Source organism: Abramis brama (genome assembly GCF_963993115.1).
Source record: "Abramis brama genome assembly, chromosome: 5".
NCBI lineage: Eukaryota > Metazoa > Chordata > Actinopteri > Cypriniformes > Leuciscidae > Abramis > Abramis brama.
In genome coordinates this window covers 35247874-35271842 of record NC_139967.1, presented here as the reverse complement: position 1 = coordinate 35271842, position 23969 = coordinate 35247874, and the positions used below count along the sequence as shown (strand labels likewise).

Genomic DNA, 23969 nt, shown 5'->3' with positions numbered 1-23969 from the left:
GTTTTCTTAAGTGTTTTTTCTTGTGATGCATATGCATCCCCTGTATTTTGACTTCTGCCGATTGTATTCATGCTTCAAAATTAATGAAAAGTTGTGTTCATTTGTGAAGATTATCATGATGAATAAAACGTGGTCTTATTTTCTGCAATAATCCAAAAGCCAGTGGAAAAATCCTATTGGGGTTTTGTTTTGGCCTACAATTTTATTTTATTTTTTTAATCAAAGTTCTGTAATTGACCCTTTCATGGACTGTGTTGATGTGTTTTTACGGTCATCAGCATAGTAAATCTTGCAAAGTTTTATATATTTTCATTTATGTACATTTATAACACTTAGTATTGTATTACCATGATCAAATAACTGCTGCTGTGAGGGTGTTTCTAATAAAGTGGCTGTGGGAGTGATGGTAAAGTTGACATCTTTCTTTCTTTTGACTGCCTTTATCAGTCTCTCTCTAGATCTTTTTGAAAGTTGTGAAAACACGGTTGTTGAGTTTTTCTTTTGCTATTTCAGCAAATGGGACCACAAAAAATATATTTCATGTATTCTCTCATTCACCGCTGGAGAATTTTACCCATCTATGACGACTTCCGCTTCTGTGAAACCTGGAAATTGATGCAAGTTGACTTTACTGTAAAACCAAAACCGCTTTTGTAAAACACCTCTCAAGAGAACACATACAGTACAGGTCAAAAATTTGGAAACATTACTATTTTTTAATGTTTTTGAAAGAAATTTCTTCTGCTCATCAAGCCTGCATTTATTTGATCAAAAATACAGAAAAAAATGTAATATTGTGATATATTATTACAATAACAAATAATTGGTTTTCAATTTATTATACTTTAAATGATCATTTATTTCTGTGATGCAAAGCTGAATTTTCAGAATCATTACTCCAGTCACATGATCCTTTAGAAATCATTCTAATATGATCATTCATTATCAAAGTTGGAAACAGTTCTGCTGCTTAATATTTTTTCATAACCTGTGATACTTTTTTAGGATACCTTGATGAATAAAAATTAAAAAAATTAAAATTAAAATAATAAAAAAAAGAATCAAATGTTTTAAAAATAGAAATATTTTGTAACAACAATGTACACTACTGGTCAGTAATTTGGGGTCAGTAATTTTTTTCTTTCTTTTTTTGAAATAAATCAATACTTTTATTCAGCAAGGATGTTTTAAATTGATAAAAAGTGATAGTAAAGAAGATTTATATTATTAGAAAATATTTTTTTATTTTGAATAAATGCAGTTCTTTTTAACCTTTTATTCATCAAATATATTAGGCAGCAGAACTGTTTCCAACACTCATAATAAATCAGAATATTAGAATGATTTCTAAAGGATCATGTGATAGACTGGATGTCACCTGTGACACTGAAGACTGGAGTAATGATGCTGAAAATTCAGCTTTGCATCACAGGAATAAATTATTTTTTAAAGTATCTTCAAATAGAAAACTATTATTTTAAGTTGTAATAATATTTCACAATATTCCTTTTTTTTTTTCTGTATTTTTGATCAAATAAATGCAGGCTTGATGAGCAGAAGAAACTTCTTTCAAAAACATTAAAAATAGTAATGTTTCCAAACTTTTGACCTGTACTGTATGTGGCTTGAAAATGCTACTTTAAAATGCTCTATCACTGCTGTTTTATTTTTAGTGCCGTTCAGGATTGATTTGTTTTACAACAACAATTATCACAAACATTTTTTTTTTAATTAATGCAAGAAAACACAATTACAAGGCAATGCAAAATCACATAAAATCCCTAAAGAACAGAGCACAACTCTGTAGAAATGAAACAATTATTACAAGAAATATATATATATATATATATATATATATATATATATATCAGGGTCTTCTAATAGTTTAAATTTCTTCACTTTTCGATTTTAACATTCTAATTGTTATTGTCTAATTTTTCAACAAATTTCTTTCTGAAAAAAAAAAAAAAAAATAATAACTTTGTTTTAAGGCACTTACATTTATGAATATAAAATTTCCCCAAAATATTCTACTATGTCCTAGATAGCAGACCAACATTGAATCAACATTGAATCAATGTGAATGCATTAACCAAAAGATCATTGAATCAATGTTCAAAATTTAACATTGATTTTTAATCAGGTTTGCACCCTGAAATAATGTTATTTCAACGATGAAAAATAGATCAAGATGGACATAAAATCAATATTTTTTCAACCTTAATTAAATCACTTATTTAACATTGAATCAACATAGAAACAATATCAAATCAATCTTTCTTTATACAGCAGGAATCTATGCCATTTAATTGTCTGTTTTTACTCCTCAAAAATGTAGGGATGCAATTAATATGGTTTTGGATCAAAAAGTCTCTCAAAGTAAACAGCTTTAAACCTTCAGTTTACATGCAAATGTTTTTATTTATGACCCCACATTGTTTGAACAGGAATTAACACCACATTCACGTTCATCTTCCATTATTATACCAAAAGTTATGTCATTTTTTGAAAATGAAGATTTTTTTTTTTTTTTTACGCTGTATTTCTAACCAACAGAGTTCAGGCCTTTTGGAATACAATTCAAAACCTTATGATATTGCTTATAATCACTTTGAAAATTATACTTTTCACAGAAAGTCCCGTGAAATGATCACAAACATTGGAACGATAATTTCAGTATGCAATGCGCCCCCAGTGGCTGGAGACGGTATCGCAGTATCCAGCGCTTCATCACCGCATCGCTCCCGCAGACAGTGGTGAAAAGAACAGGCAGGGAGCAGCGCGTAGAGAGGACGTATGTCCATTCGCCAAGGTGCCTGGAAAATTAAAGGAAACCCAGCAAAGGACAGCTTTTAGATATTGCGAGGCCTGCAAATTAGGTCTCAGTTCATGGTCAATTTAGTCACTGTGAAATAGAGCCTATTATTTATCTCACACGATGGGCAATCGGGGAATGGAGGACTTGATTCCTCTGGTAAACAGACTGCAGGATGCTTTCTCTGCCATCGGACAAAATGCCAACATGGACCTTCCTCAGATCGCGGTGGTCGGTGGCCAGAGTGCTGGGAAAAGCTCGGTATTGGAGAACTTCGTTGGGAAGTAAGTGACTGATGACATAGATGGACAGCATCACTCTACATCCAGCGTGACATCCACTATCCCTGTATCATTAATTGCTCTTGAACGGGACACAAGCATTTTCAGTTATCACTAAGGCTATAGCCTATAATGCATGTGCACCAAAACCAATGTTATAATAATATAGATAGAGAGAATATCATCAATGACAGTGAGGAGCTCATCTGTTTTTAGGCAGGTTACGCTTATAAAACAGGAGAATTTGTTATACATTGATGCTTAACTGACTAAATACATTTATTTGACCATGATTTACTTAATGTAAAACTTAATGTAAAACATGCAAACTTAACTCAGCCTCTCGACATGGACAACCGCTTTTGGCAGCAGCCTCGTGAAGGAGAGTGACATGAATGATGCTCATGGCTGACGTGTGTGTCCTCGCGAGGCCATCATAGCGAGCTGCCTCTTCACCAAACAACAGCATTCTTGGGCATCATATGCGCGAGCGAGCTTATGTATATTAGGAAGAGAAAGGATCTTTGTGTGAAGTATTGTGTAATATTTACGGTCTAGAGTAACAGCTAATTACGTATACCTCAGATAATGTTATAATATGTTTCCATTAGATGTTCATGGTTTGGTTGAAGATAAACACAAGATATAAAGGCATTCAGAGGCTGCTGTGATAAAAGGGACCAAAGTCCAAGGTTTAATGTTCACTAGTCGCTCTTATTGGGTGTCAGAGGGTCATATGTGAGCCACAGGGCCTATCTTCCCTGCTTTTTGTTTTCTGTTCACCCCAGTGAGGAATGCTGATGGAATTGTGTGCATAAATTGGAACCAATAGTATTAGGACCAAATAACAATCCTTTAAAGTTATAGTTCACCCTGACATCGTTTACAAACCACCATGTTGTTCTAAACTTGTGATGATTGCATCTCTTTCTTTCTTTTCTTTATACAATGACAGTGAATGGTGACTGAAGCTGTCATTCTGCCTTTTGTGTTCAATGGAAGAAAGTCATACAGAACAACATTAGGCTGAGTATGTCAGGGTTTGGTGAAGGATGAGGATGAGGACTCAAATGCAGAGCACTGGGCTTTTTATCAATAAAAATAAAACAAAAACAAACAAAATCTACCCCGTGGGGGAAAACAAGACAGACAACAAGACAGGCAGAGAGACATGGCAGGATAATGACACATGAGGGTACCTTAGGCCCTGTTTACACCTGGCGTTTTGGTCAATCAGATCACAAGTAGATGCCTGGTGTTTTAATTCATCTCTTTTGTCCCCTTTCAACCACTTCTGTACTGATTTCTTTGAGGAGAGGGTAAATGTATGTTTTCTTTCGATCTAATGGACAAAATAAGCTCGCACAATTTACATATGAATGCGAAAGGAGACGATAAAAAAAACATACGGAGAGCAGCAGCTCTCATGTTTCTCAAGACCATGGAACGGTGAGAGTGCTTGGTACGATTTTCATCTTACCAAATTTGGGTCTTTAGCCGACAAAGTTTAAATCCCGTCAGCAGGCGGAGAGAAAGTGGTTTTTTTGTGGCTTTTTGAACAAATTCGACCACATGAGCGTTTACACAACAAAATCAATCTGGAAGTGGTTGAAAGTGGACAAGCTCAAAACATTTTAGACCCAATTTACACCTTTATTTAGCATTCTCCACTTGGGATGCAAATGACCAAAACGCATCTTAATACTAGGGGTACACAGAGGACAGGTGGGGAAAGTTAACCAATAATCAGATGTGCAGGGTTAAGACAATAGACAGGAGAGCAAATGGCATAAAGAAACAAACATGAAAACAAACCAGGCACTCACAAAACACACGAGACAAGATCCAACGGCGAGTGAATAAACACAGCAAACGTTCAAAAGTTTGGGGGCCTGTAAGATTTTTTAAGTCTTTCACCAATGCTGCATTTTATTTGAGCAAAAATGTAATAAAAGAGTTATATTGTGAAATATTATTACAATTCAAATGAACTGTTTTCTATTTTTCAATATATTTTAAAATGTAATTTCTTCCTATGTTGGAAAAAGCTGAATTTTCAGTCTTCACTGTGACATGATCCTTGGTGCTCAAGAAGCATTTCTTATTAATATCAGTTAAGAAAACAGTTGTGCTGCTTAATATTTTTGTGATACATTTTCAGAATTATTTGATGAATATATAATAATATATATTTGTATCAAAGTCTTTACTGTCACATTTAATCAGTGTAATGAATCCTTGCTGAATAAAAAGTATTAATTCCTTTTAAAAACATAACTTATTGACCCCAAATGAGTATGTTAATATTAGAAGGTTAGTAGGATTCTTGTTGTCTTATTGCACGTCTTATTCTCTATAAGCCTAAATTTGCCTCACGCTTCTTAAACAGGTTTACTTATTAACATTGTCTGGCACTTAGCCTGATGAGCTCTGCTTGTTTTCAGGACCAAGGACAGTTCTTTAAAAATATGTGGAGGTGGCTCTGTCTTGATTTAGTTCTTCTTCTTCTTCTTCTTCTTCTTCTTCCTTATTTTTCTGCCTTAAAAGTGCATGGATGGCAGTAGGGTTGGGTGTCGTTAGAATTTTAGCAATTCCATTTCCAATTCTGATTCTGCTTATCAATTCCAATTCCAAATCGATTCCCAGTTTCGATTCCGATATGATAAAAAAATAAATGAATAAATTAAAGTCAAACATTTAGATATTAAACACATTTATTCAGTTATTTTTTATTTTTTGCAAAACATTCTGTTGCACCTGAATACCATAAAAAATAAAAATAAAAATAATAAAATATCAGTAGCAACTAGCTAATATGCTAGATTAACTAATATAAATTCCAAACATTTTCAGTAATACAATAAGAATAAATAAGCAAATTATCAATAGCACAAATAAGTACAACTTAACAAAGTTCAGATAGAATGTTGAAATGAAATAGAAATTGTTTGTAACATTATAAATGTCTTTACTGTCATTTTCTATCAGTTAAATAAATCTTTGCTGAATAAAAGCATGGCTGAACATATGGACGTTGTGGCGTAGTGTAGTGTCTCACTGAGTCCAGAAATAGATTCCAGAAATGTGTGTTGACTGTTGACAGATTCAATTTGTCTGATAAAGACACACCGGGCCTAACCGGGCCGTGGCAACGTGACACAGTGTCTCATTCCCCTCTCAGAGAACCAAGTTACATATGTAACCAGAGACGTATTGACGATAACCATGATATTTCAAATGAATAGGACAGGCATGATAATATTATACGCTGGTTGCCATTTGTCATAAAACACTAGCAGTCACAGCACGCAGTCGTCGGATATGACAGACGAGACACTCTACTCACACTCAAAGAAAGTTATCCTGCCAGTGTGGAAGTTTTTTCAATTCCACGAAAATGACTCATTAATTAGCCCAGTCTGCAGGATTTGATGATCAACAGTGAGAGCAAAAGGGGGCAAAACCACCAACCTCTTCACCCACCTCCGCCGCCGTTATCTTTCAGATTTGGCCACTGTACAGAGAGTAAGTTGCCATTATTTTGCTAGTCCTGAAACAGGAAATGTTACATTAACCTGTTAACTGCTGACGCCTTTCTGTGTGTTATTATATTTACATCCCTCTGGCTTTAATCCAAAAGTGTGCTCATTTGGATAGAAACATGGATTGTCCTACATTTACTTCAAATATCTTTAGAAAACAGTCTTTTTTTAACCCCAAATAGGATGATGTGAGCAGTATGGAGCGCTAAACTCTCACATTTAATTAATGTCTCATTAATTCTCGATGCTCAAGGGTGCCCTTTGCACAGAAAGTCCACAAGTGAGACTCATGAGTAATAGGGTATTTTCATAAAGATAATGTATATTTATATTGCAATGCCAATCGACATATACTGTATATAATACTATAAAATATCATTTCTTTTTCATTTCTATTTGACTGCATTATTTGTTTTACATTTTTTCTGAATTTCTAGATACTGCAATTTATCGTCAATTCTTTCAATTCTGATCTGATATATCTGATATCATGACAGCTCTTGTTAATGCTATGGGAACTTAAATACCAACTCCGCCACTCCCTGGGAAGAGCCTGCCCACAAGTGACCTTTGTTGAGTGCCGACTCTGACTTTGATCAACCCTCAAGGACTCGAGAACCTGGGGTTGAATCAGTTTCTAATCTATAAAACCTGATAAATGTGTGCGGAGAGGACCAACCTGCTGCAGCACATACATCATGAAGTATTATACCCCTAGCAAGTGCCTTGGAAGAGGCCATATTTCTTGTGGAGTGAGCCCTGACCTCTAGAGGCAAAGCCATACCACACGCCTCGTAGAGAGGGGGATCGCATCAGTAATCCAATGCTCGATGCGCTCCTCAGTGACCGCATTTCACAGGCTGTTCGGCCATCGAGAACCGCACCCCAGCCTGTGAGAGAGGCATCCGTCACACGCCCCTAGTTCCAGGCCTCTGTTGAGGAATCCTGGTGTCTTTCAAAGCTGAAGAGCACGATGTCCACTGTGCGTGGCTTTTATGACTCTGGAAGCATGATTCAGAGGATGGAAACCTCTGCTCTTGAGTCAGAATTGACGAGGTCTTATGCGCAGTAGACCCAAAGGAATAATGTTGGCTGCTGCTGCCATAATGCCTAGCAGCCTTTGAATTAGCAGAACGGAAAGCTGTTGGACTAGCTTGACGTCTCTAGCAGTGGTTAGGATTGAATCTACACGTGCAGGAGACAGATGTGCCTGTATCGTGGTCGAATCCCAAAAAAAGTGGTTCCCTTAAAAAGTGGTTTCTTTGTTTTAGAGAAAGCACACTCTTTTCTTGAGATTCAAGCTGAGCCCCAAATGCTTCATGAGCATGCACAACATCTCAATGTCGTGCCACTAGCTCTTCCGACTGGGCTAATATCAATCAGTCATCGATATAGTTGAGTACACGGATGCCCTGAGGTCACAGAGGAGCCAGAGCAGCATCCATGCACCAGAGCATCGGTGAACGTGCATGGGGACAGAGCTTGGCCAAAAGGAAGTACTCTATATTGGTAAGCTTTGCCACTGAAAGCAAACCTGGCAAAACTTCCTGTGTTCTGGCAAGATCTCAATTCGAAAGAATGCGTCCTTTAGATCTATAGTCACAAACCAATCCTTGAACCTGTATGTCTGAAGAGTACGGTTCAGGCTCTGTATATCTAAAATTGGATGTAAACCATATCTTAAAATACCAACTGTAAAACCCTGTCTCTTTCTGGCAGGGGTACATGCTCTATTGCCTCTTTTGCCAGAAGAGTGCACAGTTCCTCTTTGAGGAATACTTTGTCTCCTTCCTGGCACACTTTCGTTCCCACCATGCCTTGGAAACGAGGCGGGAGGCAAACTGAACTGGACTGAGCCCGAAGCATCAGGACTTTTTTTGGCTGCCATCGTGAAGATCATTTCTCTTAATCTACCCTTAGGCAAGCTGAACTGCTCAGATCTCCCTGCCCTCCTGTCCTTACGAGGGAGGGCTCTAGAGCAGGGATGGGCAACTTCAGTCCTGGAGGGCCACTGTCCTGCAGAGTTTAGCTCCAACCCTAATTAAACACACCTGAACAAGCTAATCAATGTTTTCAGGATTACTAGAAAAGAGTTTTTGCCAGGGTTGGAGCTAAACTCTGCAGGACAGTGGCCCTCCAGGACCGAAGTTGCCCATCCCTGCTCTAGAGGGATACGCTTTGGCTTCTGCTCTTTCCTATGAGTCAACTGTCAACTTATTGTACCTCAGCTTTGACTCCTGGTCTTCATTGAGTATATTGGTCTCTTTATATGGTCTAACTATACTTTCCCTGATACGGCGTCACACACTTTCTGTAAGTCAACCCTACCATTGTACAGAATAACTACTGACCGATTTCGCAGACACACAACACAATGGAGGATTGCAGACACGTGCTCAAAAAAACATATGGCTTCTGAAGACAAAGAAGCTGTTTCTGGCATGTATTTCTAGAATGGTGAAGGCGCTACACTACATCCCGACACGACATCCATATATTCAGCCAATAAGATTTCCGTGTTTGGACACATGCTTCAGACACCGGATATATAGCGTCAACGCTAAGGTGCGGCATCGGGTTCCACTCAAAAGGACACCACCTTAGGCTAGTTTAAGCTTTTTTTTCTCCATCAGGGGTCTCAAAAGACCCTAAATGTCCCATCCCAGTGTTTGTATTTGTAACACAGAGGGATGACTAATTTTTTTTTTTTTCTTAATTATCATTTTGCCTGTGTTAATGCCAACTGCATACATTTCGGGACAAGTGTATATTTTTATTGGAATTTTACTATTTCACCCCCATCTACTTTACACTAGTAACACAAAATAGTTACACTCAGGACCTTAAGGAGAAAATGTCCCCATTGATACCCATTAAAACTGCAATTTTTAATCCCAGGGCCATTTAACTATAAAATTATAAAGTCTTTGTTAATAGGCTTTCTGTTGGCAAGGCTTAAAAAAAAAAAAAAAAAAAAAAAAGTTTTACCAGATGGTGCCATTTTCTCAGGTTTGCCCAATAAAGCAAATACTCGCTTTATTCCTGTTTTCCTCTTCTGCATATTAAAGAACCAATTTGATACATTATCAGCTATAATTGTGTGGGTGTCTAACCACTGTGTGTATACTTCGCTGGCTTCTAATGGGGACAATTTGGTACTGCACCCAAACAAAATCTTACTGAAAGCTCATTTTTTGAGATATCAACCTCAAATTTAGAATAACAACTTATTTAGATGTATGGCTTGGCTTTGAGTTTCTAGTAGATTTTGAGTTTAACATGTTTTATAAAATATATTTTATATAAAATAATTGTCATAAATAATTCATAAATAACTATAACTTTTTTGTTTTGTTTCACTTTTCAAACTTTTTTTTACCTCAACAATAATATGAGACCAAAATGAGACTTTAAAATGAGACCAAACCTAAGTCTGTTTACTTTTGAAATATCTTCTGAAGAAGAAAATTCTTTATTTATTTATAGAATGAATGTGAATTGGGTGCAATTTTATTTTGAACCCCACTGACTTTCATTTTATGGAAAACAGTTCTTCAAAATAGCTTTGCTTATGTTTCTTACTTGATTAATTTCCTCAGAGACAAACTGCTCTTTGGACTTATGAATCAGTTGCAGTGTATCATACAGTTGAATGAACATGAGCTCATCCACGCTGACACTTATGGTGCAATTTATTGGACAGATGTCTATATGTCTATATTATGAATGAGACATGGAGTTTTATAACAGTGGCACATGCTGATTTGCCCTATCACCATGGTGACGTGACGATCAATTACATTATGGTGCAGTCCGGTGGAAAGCAGCTTGTTATCACAGCTGCCGTATGAATGTCATTAAACAGCCTGCAAGAGCAGATAAGACACTGTAGCTGCCTCCCAATTCAGAGGCTGCATCCTTCAAAAGGCCGCATTGGAAGGCCGATTGCGTCACCGCGGCGCGACAAAGGCTGTCCCAATTCGAAGGCTCCTTCAAATGCGGCCTCCAAATGCGTCTTTCGTTTCCTGTGAAATGAAGGATCCAACAGATGGATCCTTTGCGGCCATTGCGCGCCAGTGATGAAGGGATTTTTTTTTTTTTGGAGAACTTGCCTAATTACACTTTCAAACATAAGTATGGGGTTTCAGCTTACCTAAATATCTAATGATACAAATGTAAAAATAAAAATAAGTTTTAAAGCGGTCCAAATGTTTACTTGTATCTTACTAATATGCAATTATAGTTTATACTCTTTATTATATACATAAATGGACCATGGTAAACGTATTTAGGCAGTTTGTGAATATTAGTAGTAGTAATAGTTTGAATATAACTTTCAAAAAAGTCCAGTATAAATGTTACTGCCACTCATCAACGGCAGTTGTTACGGTTTCTAGGCAACAAGAACAGTCCTCCTTAGGCTTGACCATCCCATTTAACAACTCCCGGTCCGACCTTTGCGGCCTTCGAAGGATGCAGCCTCTGAATTGGGACATAGCTTGTGTGTGTGTCTGTTCGTCAATAATGGGAAGTAAGCATGCCGTCAAAAAACCGCGTCTCTGTAGGCAGCCTAGGCTCTGAGATCTGCACACAAAAACAGTTGTTTTCACCCGGTTTAGCCAAACACTCAAAACCAAAATAAATAGTGTTCCAACCAATCACCGACAGGGGCGGGTGTTGCAAGGTTTTTGTGTGCAGCCGTCATAGGCAGCCGTGCACGAGCGCAAAACCTCACAACACCCTCCCCTGTCGGTGATTGGTTGGAACACTATTTATTTTGGTTTTGAGTGTTTGGCTAAACCGGGTGAAAACAACTGTTTTTGTGTGCAGATCTCAGAGCCTAGGCTGCCTACAGAGACGCGTTTTTTTGACGGCATGCTTATGGGGCGGGCAGCTAGCGGATCGTTAGGTAAGATTAGATGAATGTGAACATTTATGTTTGGGCCTGAAATCGCTGATACCGCCTTTAAGCTGGTCATGTGTCCTAGTAAATGTTAGGTTTTAGTTTTAGGCTGCTTTTTAAAAAAAAAAAATGGCCACCTATTTTTTCAGAGGTCATTGTTCTAACCCTTGAATCAGTCAGATATCAACATTACAAACTTTAGTTCGAAACAAAAAATAAATGAATAAATAAAAATCGGGAATGCATTAAATTAATCAAAAGTGACAGTAAAGACATTTACATTGTTACAAAAAACAATTCATCCATTCATCAAATATTAAGCAGTAATAAACAACTGTTGAGCACAAAATCAGCATATTAGATTATTATCATATTATTATTATATTATTATGTGACACTGAAGACTGGAGTAATGATGCTGAAAATTCAGCTTTGTCACTAAATTACATTGTAAAATATATTAAAATGGAAAGCGGTTATTTTAAATTGTAAATAATATTTCACAATATTACTGTTTTTACTGTATTTTTGGGAAAAATGCATAAAAAACATCTTACAGAGACCAAACAATTTAAACAGCAGTGTATATACAGTAGTGACCAAAATTATGTCCGGAGGGGATAAAACCGTAATTTAAACCAAAATATGAGGAAAATATTTTAGATCTTTAAAACATTTTAAAGATGAGGGAAGAACAAAACACTAAACTTGGTTAAGGTGTTTATCTGACAAAACTATTTGGCAAAAACAAAGAAAAAAGCTACTGAACTAAAGCTACAGGTTTTATTTTTATTTTCAAAAGTAGTTTTTGCATGTGTTCATAATTTCTTTGAACGACAGCCTGGCCAAAAAGTATCACGAATAAAACATTTGACTCCAAGCACAACTACGCATTATGCGTACAAAATTTGTAACAAATTTGTAACAATATTTGAATAAAGGGTGAAGATGTCAATTTTCCTTGGCCGGACATCACTTTTGGCCACTACTGTATATATGCATTTGTGTATGTATGTACTATATAGGCTATGTATTCCTTGAACTGCATCTTGCAAAATATGGGCTGTATGGATATGGACAACAACTAGAGCACTTAATTAATTCATAGCAGTCCTAAAATAAACAGTCTATTGCCCTATTTACTAATTATACAAACATCCTCATCACACTGCAAACTATTTTTTAAACATTTTTTTGTATCTGCCATTTTGCAGTTTATTGGAGAATCAAAGAAGCTGATCAGAGATAATATGAGAGGCTATTATGATAGGATACCTGTATATAACCATCATGATTGCTTTATTATTTTAACACTGTCAATATGAATTACATAATTGGACTGTAAAAAGAAACACAAATTAAATTAGCTACCTAAAAAGTTTGATTGTGAGATTATATCGTGAAGAGGCTATTTTAAACATCCAGTCTTGGAAATCCATAAAAGCTGTGGTCAGTAGTGAAATGCAATTACATGTTTTTTTTTTCTTTCTAAGCATAACCACTCATTTTGGAAGCACTTCTGCCTAATGGCCAGAAACTCATACAGCGCTTTCTCACACACTTTTCTCCAACCCTGTCTCCAAATGTCTCATTGCTAAGGAAGGCTTATAGTTGCAAATATACAGGCAACATCCATGTATGAAAAATTGCACTAATGCCTCTAAAATCTAGAACAAGTATAACAATGGGTTATGCACACAGCTGCTAGAGCAGCACTAGCACTGGCATGTTTTTAATTAAGTCAGTACATCTGGTTTTCATGATGAGCTGTTTTTAGTGTGAACATACACTTAGAGTCATCATTAGATTAAAAACTGAGTTTTTCACATTATTTAATTAATATTACTTTTTATTGACTCATAAAAGCAGTTTTAAACATAGCAGCATGACTTATTTTATCATTTTAATTGATTATTTCTACTTCAGATTTAAAAAGAAAATGTAATATTACATGGTTACATGTTATATTTGTATGCTAGAAATGCACTTTAATACAGTCGTTTGCATACAAAAACAAAATTTGACGCCATGAATGCTGCCTCGTCTTCTTTTTTAGGGACTTTCTGCCTCGTGGCTCTGGTATTGTCACTCGGCGCCCCCTAGTGCTGCAGCTGGTCAACTGCCCTACTGGTAAAAATCCTAGAAGAACACTAAAAAAACAAATTCTCTAGCAGGGGTTCTCAACTCTGGCTCTCAAGGTCCACTTTCCTACAGAGTTTAGCTACAACTTTGATCAAACTCACCTGCCTATCCCCGTGTTTGAAATCGACCCCTATACTCTCATTCAATATTCCTTGAGTATCCCACTGAGTGCGGCGGAAGGGCTGCTGCTTTTGCATAATTTGTGCTCGCTGTAATTATTTGAAACTTAGCAAACTGGCTCCAGTAGTAATGAAAAGATTATCTTTAACTCTGTCATGGAAACTAGCAAGTTTACTTAAACATGAAAATTCTGTCATCATTTACTCACCCTCAAGTTGTTTCAAACCTGTATTAACCGCTAGAGTGGCCAAACTGCAGCTTTATTTAAACAACGCTGTAGACACATTGGACCAGCGGTTTGGAAAATGGATGATTCAGCTGCGGACGCCATCTTCTGGTCAGACGTGGGAATTTATTCGGCGTGACCGTCACAGTGCATTATGGGTATTCTATAGCCATTGAGCGTACATCAGTTGTATACTTGTTATTGCGGTGGATTGTGGATTTGAATAAGTGCACTCAGTAATGTCCACTATGTTTTCGGGCACCACCACAAATGGCTGTCCCCTCAAATAGTGCCCTATTTAAGGGTATAGGTGGCAATTTCGGACACAGCCTATATCTTTCTATTAATCCTGAAGAAGACCTTGATTAGCTTGTTCAGGTGTGTTTGATTAGGGTTGGAGCTAAATTCTGCAGGAAAGTGGTCCTTGAGAGTCAGAGTTGAGAAACCCTGCATGTTTTTAAGGCAAAGCTAATATGGAATGCAAAGCTAATATTAAAATGCCTTTCCTAATTGCTTATTTCCAGAACATGCCGAGTTTTTGCATTGCAAGGGGAAGAAGTTTACTGATTTCGATGAGGTTCGTCAGGAGATTGAGGCAGAGACAGATCGCATCACCGGCCAAAACAAAGGCATTTCACCGGTCCCTATCAATCTGCGCGTCTATTCACCTCATGGTACCTTCATTCATGCACATACAGAGAAGTTATTTTAACATGATCAGATCTACATATTCTGTTACATATAAGCATGCATTGTGAAACGTCACATGAAATCATGTCACCCCCTCTCTTCGCCAGTCCTGAATCTCACCCTCGTGGACTTGCCTGGTATGACCAAAGTGCCTGTAGGTGACCAGCCGGCTGACATTGAGTCCCAGATCAGGGAGATGCTAATGCAGTTTGTGACTAAGGATAACTGCTTGTTGCTGGCTGTGTCTCCTGCAAACTCTGACCTGGCCAACTCAGATGCCCTCAAGATTGCCAAGGAGGTTGACCCTCAGGGTGGGTTGTCATCCAGCAGTGACTGACACTTGTTCTAAAATAATTGCAAAATTTCAGACATATCTTGATGTGAGATTTTTAAAGTTCTTTTCTTTTAAAACTGTTCCTGATCACGTGTGTGTGTGTGTGTGTGTGTGTGTGTGTGTGTGTTTCTGAACAGGAATGAGAACTATAGGTGTGATCACTAAATTGGATCTAATGGATGAAGGAACTGATGCACGAGATATCCTGGAAAACAAGCTTCTTCCTTTACGGAGAGGTGAAGTCAGTGTACAAAGAGAACGCATTCATACTCTTTCCACATAAATAAAGCCTCTCAGGAACATTTAAAAAGTCTCATTGGAGAGATCTGCACTGTAATAAGTATAATTCTATAAATTTGACACAAATTAAAATCCATCCTTTTAAAAAGATTATTACAAATATGGTTAACACTACAATGTCTCATTTGTAAACATTAATGTATTAACTAACATGAACTAACAATGAGCAATACATTTGTTACAGTATTTATAAATCTTTGTTAATGTTAGTTAAAATAATTACTGCCGTTCATTGTAGTTCACAGTGCATTAACTAATGTTAACAAATACAACTTTTGATTCTAATAATGTATTAGTAAACTCTGAAATTAACATGAACTAAGATGAATAAATGCTGTAGAAGTATTGATCATTCTTATTTCATAGTAACTAAAGTAGTTAACTAATGTTAGCTAAAGAAACTTTAGTTTCATTACTTTAGTAAACAACAATAAATACATGGAAATTCATTGGTCAGAAGTTGTTAAATTGCACGTCTATGTATAACTTTTTAAAGCAGTGGATCTCAACCAGGGGGCCAGAATATTCTAAATAATAGCAAGAACATCAGGATATCAGGATGTAAACTGCAATAATATACACCCCTATCCCCCCCTTTGTGTTTTGCACTTAAAGCAAAGAGGTGAAAGGGTATTGTTAAATGCATGTCTACGGTTTGGTAAAATATACATCCTTTATACAATTTTAAACTGTATAGCCATGGCACGATTACACGAATGAATGATCCCTCAGATGTACATTGAGAACCTTGTATAACCGACAGTGTTGGGAAAGTTACTTGGGAAATGTTATAGGTTACAGATTACAAGATACCCTATTTAAAATGTAATAAGTAGTGTAACTATTTCAGTTACTTTATTAAAGTAATGTAACTGATTACATTCGATTACTTGATTACTTTTATACATTTCTAATGAATGTTTTTATCTGTTAATCATTTCCAAACATTTAAACCAGGCAAGTTTAACCTTACAGTACTCAACTTAGCCTACTCAACACTGATTACTGTCAGACTTTCAAAATCCTTCATCACTTGAATTAAGATTATTATAATTTAATTTTAAAGCACAGCCACCACAAAATCACACTTTAGCACCTCTTTTTACTTTGAGATTGTTCTGAGTTTAAATACAGATTTAAATTCATAACAAGAAATAGTTTAATAGCTACAGTATTATACTGTTTTTAAATCAAATCCTTGCAATAGCTATGACAGAAAACACTGGCATAACAATATATATTTTCTGTCAAAGGGTTCATAAACAGAAGTGTGGCTGGTAAAGACGTCTTTAGCTAGCTAACAGACTAGCTAATTTGTTATGAATGGAGATTAACATCGTTAAATAAACTACTGAACATGCACCAAGCAATACAGAGCTAAAATACGTCTTGATTAGCAGCATGGTGTTGGCAGGCGGGAGTAGGCAATGCCTTTCCTACTTTATTTAATGACTGCTTAAAGTTAACTGTGGGCTAAGTTACATACAGATGCTTCCTCAGGTTCGACATTGAAACCTTCGATATCAATAGCATTTTAATAGTTGGCAAACATATTTTGCACTGAACAGTTATATTTGCACCCTTTTCTGATTTATAGATGAAGTGATTTAAAAATTTCCAGCACTGGAACAAATTTTTATCTTTCACCATGGTGGCAACCCTCAGACTGTCACGTTTATGTTCAGTTAGTTTCATTATCATGGACTTTTTGGGTATGTCTACACGACAACGATATTCTTATAACAAATACGTTTTTCCTTTGAGTTTTCTGCGAACAGACGACACCATTGTCAAAACGATTACCATTCACACGGATCCGCAAAGACGACTAAAACCGCTGTATTCTGCTGCCAGGCCATTAGATGGCGATGAAACACGATAGACTGAACACGTAATACGCATGTGCGTGACGTCATCGTCTTCAGAGATTCACGTTTTTGTTGTTTACACTGAGACCGTTTTTAAAAACTTGCACTTTAAAAATCCGTTTTCAGAAGTTTGCGTTTTCAGGCACCAAAATGCCGTTGTCGTGTAAATGAATGGCCAAAACGCATAAAAAGTATTACGTTTTTAGTTGATAATGGTGTCGTGTAAACAGCACTTTTAGGCTTGCGCTTGCTCCAGATAAAGGAACTGAGCCTTGCTATTCACATCTTTTAAAACATTTTTAGAGAACAGGATAGGGATCATTTGAATTGGGAGCTTTGGGAGGACAGTCATTTTTTATAAGAGCCACTTTTTAGTCACAGATTGGTCCCAATGAGTATCCCAACGATTTAAATCTTCTCTAATTTTGTTGATGCAATTTTAAGTCCAAGTATACCAGTTCATTATCAAGAGCTATTCTTTCTGCACTTGTGGATGACCTTTCTCCTCTCTATTATTCACTGACATTGATTACTTGTCACATAGCGGATTCTTTTTAGCTAGCTCTGATTAGTTAACACGGTTCCCATTTATTTCCTTGTAACTTTACATGTAAAATTTTATTTGGCTACTTTAAAAAGTCCACCTCATGAAAATAGTTTAACAGCTACTGTATTTTTTTGCATTTTCTGAAACTATTTTGATTTGATTGATTTTATATTAGTATGTCCAATGTGCTATGTTTTATTATGCTGATTGCCTGTAACTACTTCAAATTGGATGTTCCCTTTAGGCTACATTGGGGTTGTGAACCGCAGTCAAAAGGACATTGATGGCAAGAAGGACATTACTGCTGCCATGGCAGCAGAAAGGAAGTTCTTCCTCACCCACCCAGCCTATCGACATCTGGCCGATCGCATGGGGACTCCCTACCTGCAGAAAGTGCTTAATCAGGTAGAATGACACAGAGAGCATGTGGGGTTTTTTTTTGCATGATTTTCAGCATTTTAAACACCTCACTGCCATTTTGATACAGAAGAATATAGCCTTAAGTATATTGTTTTCTCACTGTTTTGTAAACAAACATAAATCATCTAATATACTGTACATTTGAAAAATGTTAGCCAGTAACCAAGGGTTTTCATTCTCATCTAGCAATTAACTAATCACATCCGAGATACCCTGCCAGGACTGAGGAATAAACTTCAGAGCCAGTTACTGTCCATTGAGAAAGAGGTGGAGGAGTACAAGCACTTTCGCCCCGATGATCCTTCTCGCAAAACCAAGGCTCTGCTACAGTGAGTCTTATATGTATTACCCACTTGAAAATTTACAGCTCAAGCACATAGACAACCATTCAAAGGTTTGGGGTCAGTAAGAATAAAAAAAAAAGAAATGAATACTTTTATTAATCAAGGACTTATTCAGTTGTAAACAGTAAAGATATTTATAATGTTTATAAAAAAAAAAAAATTAAGAAAAAGAAGAAAAGTGGGAAGATGAGAGATGTTATTTTTTTGTCATCATTTGGGTCTTAACAGAAGGGCTTCCTATTAATCACTTCCCTGAGATCCGGTCTCTTCTTCCTCACATCTCGCTTCCTCTGTGCTCGACTCCTCGAGGGAGGAGGAGCACGAGTGGCCACGCTCTCCCTATGGCCCTGCCTCCGGTCCTTGGACTGTGGCGGGACAGAACCCCCAGAGGCTTAAGCTGGAGATATGGATCGGCGCGTAATATATTTTTTGAACCCTGCTGAATGCTCCCTCGCCTCTCTAAACTTTCCGGCCACTGTCTCAAAAGATGTACCAAAAGGTTCAGAGGGCGAGACTGGGGCATCGAGGATAAAATTATTTTCTTTCTCCCCGATGTTCGCCAAGTTCAGTCACAGATGCCACCATCGCTGACATCGAGCAACCGATGGCAGCGGCTGTTTGTTTAGCTGCCCCGGGGTGCTAGATCCGTAGTGCGGCACAGTTCAGCAACCGCTTCAGGGGACAGTCCCTGATAGTCCCTCTTTTAGCAGATCTGCCTTGTAAACCTGCAATACTGCCATGATGTACAAGGCCCCCCTGGTGTGGCCTGTTGCCTCATACGCCCTGCCATTCAAGCGCGAGGTGGTCTGAAGCGGCCTGGATGGCAGGGCAGGAGCCTTCAATGAGGATGACTCACTCTGGGAGAGATAGTTTGCAAGCGTCTCCTCTACCCAGGGCATCTTCACATATCCCCTCTCAGCTAATCCTTCTACATCTGCGTAGTTTGAATGATAAAATTGATAAGTCCGGACTGAAAATGGCTTCTTCTACGACTTCTCCACTTCAGCGTAGAGGTCAGAAAGGAATGGAAGGCTCATGGGGGAAGGGCGAACATGGCCTAACAGAAGCACTTGTCCAGCCTACCACGATTGACTTCCCGTTTTTCATGCCCCCAAGCCAGATCCATGACGTCCAGCAATTCCCCATATTACCCTGGCAGGCTGAGAAGACTCAGTACAGATACTTTCCTGCCTTCTTCAACCAAATCCGCTTCCTTTTGCGATGATGGCAGCAATATACTATCAGATTGCTCAAGCACGCGATCGAGGCGTGAGAAAGAGCCAGTCCTTTCTCAAACTCCTTTGCAAGCTCGACCTGCAAACCCCACAGCTGAAGCCTGAGCCGCGGGATGCAGACGCTCGTCCCACATCCCTTGAGCATAGGGACAAATGCAAACAGAGCTTTCTCATTGAGAATTTCTCACAATGAGCGCATTCAGAACCTTCGAGCACTGAACGCTCATGCTCCTCTCCCAAGCAATAAACTCATAGGTTGCGTGTATCCTCAGATTTCAAAAACCTGGGACACGGAGGCACACACTTCCTAGAACGCTTGCTTGAATTTCCCATGATCTTGCCTTCACGACGCGCTAACAATACAAAATGGCTCCTGAAGACAAAAAAAAGCTGATGACGTGTGCTACGAAGAGTACACGTATATACGTAAGAGTACTCTTATACTTCTGGGTGCTCCGATAATAATGTAATACGGACTGTTGCCAACCAATCTGTTTGAAATGTTTTTTCACACATGCTTCAGACACTGGATACTCTGATGGCGACCCCATAGCGTCCATCCTAGACACAGTGTAGAGTTCCTATTCAAAAGGGAACTATTTAGCAGCACATCTGTTTTCAACTTTTATACAAAATTTTTTTTTTCTTGATCTCCAAATCAGCATATTAGAATTATTTCTGAAGGATCATGTGACACTAAAGACTGGAGTAAAGGCTGATGGAAATTCAGCTTTGCCATCACAAGAATAAATTACTTTTTAAAATATATTAAAATTTAAAACAGTTATTTTAAATTGTAATAATATTTCACAGTATTTCTGTATTTTTAATCAAATAAACGCAGCCTTGGTAAGCATAAGATAATTCTTTCACAAAACATTAAACAGTAGTATATCTTTTTTTGTGTGTGTTTCGGTGTGGTGGTTTGTATATTTTCTGTGACTCACACATAGAACTCAATATTCTCTGGTTTAAAGGATGGTTCAGCAGTTTGCAGTTGATTTTGAGAAGTGCATTGAGGGTTCAGGAGACCAGGTGGACACGGTGGAGTTGTCCGGAGGTGCAAGGATCAATCGCATCTTCCATGAGCGCTTCCCCTTTGAGCTAGTTAAGGTAATTTTACCATACTGTGACAACTGATGTTCTCTGAGATCAAAACAATGCAGTGCTCATACTTTCTGTGGAATTATTTAAATTATATTCTCTCATATTATATAAAGGAAGTGTTTCTCTGTCTGTTAATGGTGACTAGATGGAGTTTGATGAGAAAGAGCTGCGTAAGGAGATAAGTTACGCCATCAAGAACATCCACGGTATCAGGTGTGAAGCCTCTACCTCAAACAGACAGAGTCAAACACATTCGCTAACTCACCTGCTCTGAGATCAAACTCTCTTTGATGTCACTGTGACATTTTAAACAACTGCTTGCTAGATATGAAGTACTGCACCAGGAGAACCATGTCATGAAATATAAACTGCAACCACAAACTAATCAGGAACTGTAAAGCACATAATTTAGTTCTCTGACTGCTCTGTTCATTTCTTTTACTTGTCAGGACTGGTCTGTTTACTCCAGACATGGCCTTCGAGACTATTGTTAAACGGCAGATCGCCAAGATTAAAGAGCCATGTCAGAAATGTGTGGACCTGGTCATCACCGAGTTGGTCAATACGGTCAGGCAATGCACCAAGAAGGTAAACCTTACTCCATGTCTGTCTATTCAGTATACCCATTTGACCTTCATATACACTACCGTTGAAAAGTTTGGGGTCAATTTTTGAAAATAAATAAATAATTAATTATGTTTTTTATTTTTATTTAATTATGTCTTTTATTCTGCAAGGATGCATGAAATTGATCAAAAGACTAAACTAGACTAGACTAAATTGTTACTTAAGATGTCCACTTTCCATTCATCAAAGAATCGTAAAATGTATCAGGGTTTCCACAAAAATATTTAGCAGCACATCTGTTTTCAACTTTGATGATAATAAGACATTTTTCTTTAGCACCAAAACAGCAAATTTTTAAATCTGAGGAATCATGATGTGACACTGATGACTGGAGTAATGGCTGCTGAAAATTTTACTTTGCCATCACAGGAAAAAATGACATTTGAAAATGGCGTCTCTTATGACGCTTTGCTGAATTTGCTCTGGCAGTGCGCGACCTGCACGTTCATGTCTAGCTCTCAAGGGAGGGTGGGATCTAATGCTTTCAAAGCTAGCCTGCTCTTGCATCGAAATTGTACACCCTACCTTTAAATATTAAAAACATTTTGCCCAAAGAAAATAAATTATATATTCAAATTGTGGCATTATTTTGATGACATTTAAGCACAGTTCATGAAATAAAAATCTCAATAAAGTATAAATTATTTATTTAATGAAATATAGCATTTCATTTATGCACAATTATTTTCCGCATTTAAATAATCACTGAAATCTCTTGTCCATTTGTCTGTGTTAGTAGTGCCTAACAGTGGTAGTAGTTGATCCAGTATGTGTTTTGTGTGACAGCTTGCTCAGTACCCCATGCTTAGAGAGGAAATGGAGAGGATTGTAACCCAGCACATCCGTGATCGGGAGAGTCGCACCAAAAATCAGGTACAGCCCATCTAACATGCACCTGCCAACCCTTTACATATACAAACTCATGTGGTAAAACCAAGCTACAGCTTTAACTGAAAAATAAGTAGTGAAATGTGTATTGTTGTTTTCTTTTTCTGTCATCAGGTCATGTTGCTAATTGACATTGAGTTAGCATACATGAACACCAATCATGAGGATTTCATCGGTTTTGCAAAGTAAGAACATACTAACTATTTACTAAACCTTTTACTAAATCCAGCATAAGGTATGCTTTGCATGCTGGTAAAAGCATGGGGAGCTGGTTGCTGGTTTGCTGGTCACCAGCATGGGAAACAGGAGAACAGCATGACTATGCTAACCAGCTTAAACTAGCCTGGACGAACACAGAATTCATGTCTAGTTTGATGATGTCTAGTATGTGGATCAGCATAAGCCATTCTGTTCTCCAGCTTAACTGGTTACATAGCTGGTAAAGTTATAGTCATCTAATAAAGTATTGCTGGTTAAGATTATTAAGAAGTCTGATGGGGGCACCAGGACATCAGTATCTGCTTTTCGGCAATGACCCCCAACATTCAAATTTGGTCTTGTGGCTAGTTGCAGTCTCTTTGTGTTCTTTATGGATATTTCTTTTTCTGTTCATCTCTTCAGCGCCCAGCAGAGAAGCAGTCAGATGAATAAGAAGAAGGTTGCTGGCAATCAGGTAAGCAGAAGACAGAATGAACAGATGCTGTGTCCTACATGCATCACACAGCCTGGCAGATGTTTTCCGCCTCACTCAAACATTTTTTATGTTGGAACACTAGAAGCAGGTCTATAATTGGACACTGCATCACTCAGTGTCTGTCATATTATGAGATTTTAATTATTGAAAATGCTCTTTAAAGGTAAGAAATAATGAGGAAGCCTCTGGGTTTTAAAACTAAAATATTTTTAATTGTAAATTAAATCATATAAATGTAGAACAGAATTATTTAATAAAAGATTTAAATTAAATTATAACACTTTATTATATTATATATTAACTTATATATTCACAAAACTAATATATAAATATATTTTCATTTTATATTACATCTGTACTTTTGTTTAATTGCAATGTGCATAACTGTTCTTCAAAATGCTTGATAGGCTTGCCTTTAATTTGGACATGTCATGGCCTTTCATTAGGCCTTTATCAGTAGTTTTTTTTAGAGTGCTTAAAATTTTATAATGTTCTCTGAGGTCTACTAATAATGTTATCAAGATGGAAACATGAAGAAAAAAAAAAACACTCCAATTTAGAAGTAATGGGCTATTTTCTATCCTGTTTTTGACCCTCTCTTTCAAACACTGCCGCATTCAAGACTTGGAAATAAACGACCACTGCTATGATTGGGAAACAGTTTTGCATATTAAAATAATTTTCAACGGCCCTCCATTACATGTGTGGAATTGTTTTGAAAACTTCCGATGTTGAAACATATCTCGCTTAGTTGAAACATTTGTGAAACATGTATGCGTATTAAAAATGCTTTACAAGTCTTGGTTGTGGCAAATAAAGTTTAAGTAGGCTACTTGGAGGTACCACAGTTATGGTTGGCAAATGATAACTTATGGTGTTTTGTGTT

The 23969-nt window shown here is 37.3% G+C and overlaps 1 protein-coding gene and 1 long non-coding RNA gene across 3 annotated transcripts in view; one reads left to right on the top strand and one right to left on the bottom strand.

Moving 5' to 3' along the window:
• Positions 1 to 2688: 2688 nt before the first annotated feature.
• LOC311083200 lies at positions 2689 to 3545 on the bottom strand. Its single transcript, XR_014606231.1, has 3 exons — positions 3432 to 3545; positions 2936 to 3178; positions 2689 to 2816 (listed from the first exon to the last, which is right to left on the bottom strand). It is a non-coding gene; the product is annotated as an uncharacterized lncRNA (long non-coding RNA).
• Positions 2743 to 23969, top strand: part of dnm1b (dynamin 1b) — a gene marked incomplete at its 3' end in the record, with an annotated part of 38706 nt that continues 17479 nt past the window's right edge. The window contains exons 1-13 of one of the 2 annotated variants that reach the window (XM_084114554.1): positions 2743 to 3099; positions 13598 to 13671; positions 14554 to 14703; positions 14827 to 15030; positions 15191 to 15289; positions 18013 to 18173; positions 18375 to 18517; positions 20745 to 20880; positions 21020 to 21087; positions 21324 to 21462; positions 22288 to 22374; positions 22504 to 22574; positions 23011 to 23062. In XM_084114554.1, the coding sequence (XP_083970680.1) occupies positions 2939 to 3099; positions 13598 to 13671; positions 14554 to 14703; positions 14827 to 15030; positions 15191 to 15289; positions 18013 to 18173; positions 18375 to 18517; positions 20745 to 20880; positions 21020 to 21087; positions 21324 to 21462; positions 22288 to 22374; positions 22504 to 22574; positions 23011 to 23062 (1545 nt within the window). In that variant the 5' untranslated portion in view covers positions 2743 to 2938. The remainder of the gene's footprint in view (positions 3100 to 13597; positions 13672 to 14553; positions 14704 to 14826; positions 15031 to 15190; positions 15290 to 18012; positions 18174 to 18374; positions 18518 to 20744; positions 20881 to 21019; positions 21088 to 21323; positions 21463 to 22287; positions 22375 to 22503; positions 22575 to 23010; positions 23063 to 23969) is intronic. The other variant, XM_084114553.1, reaches the window with a different exon arrangement.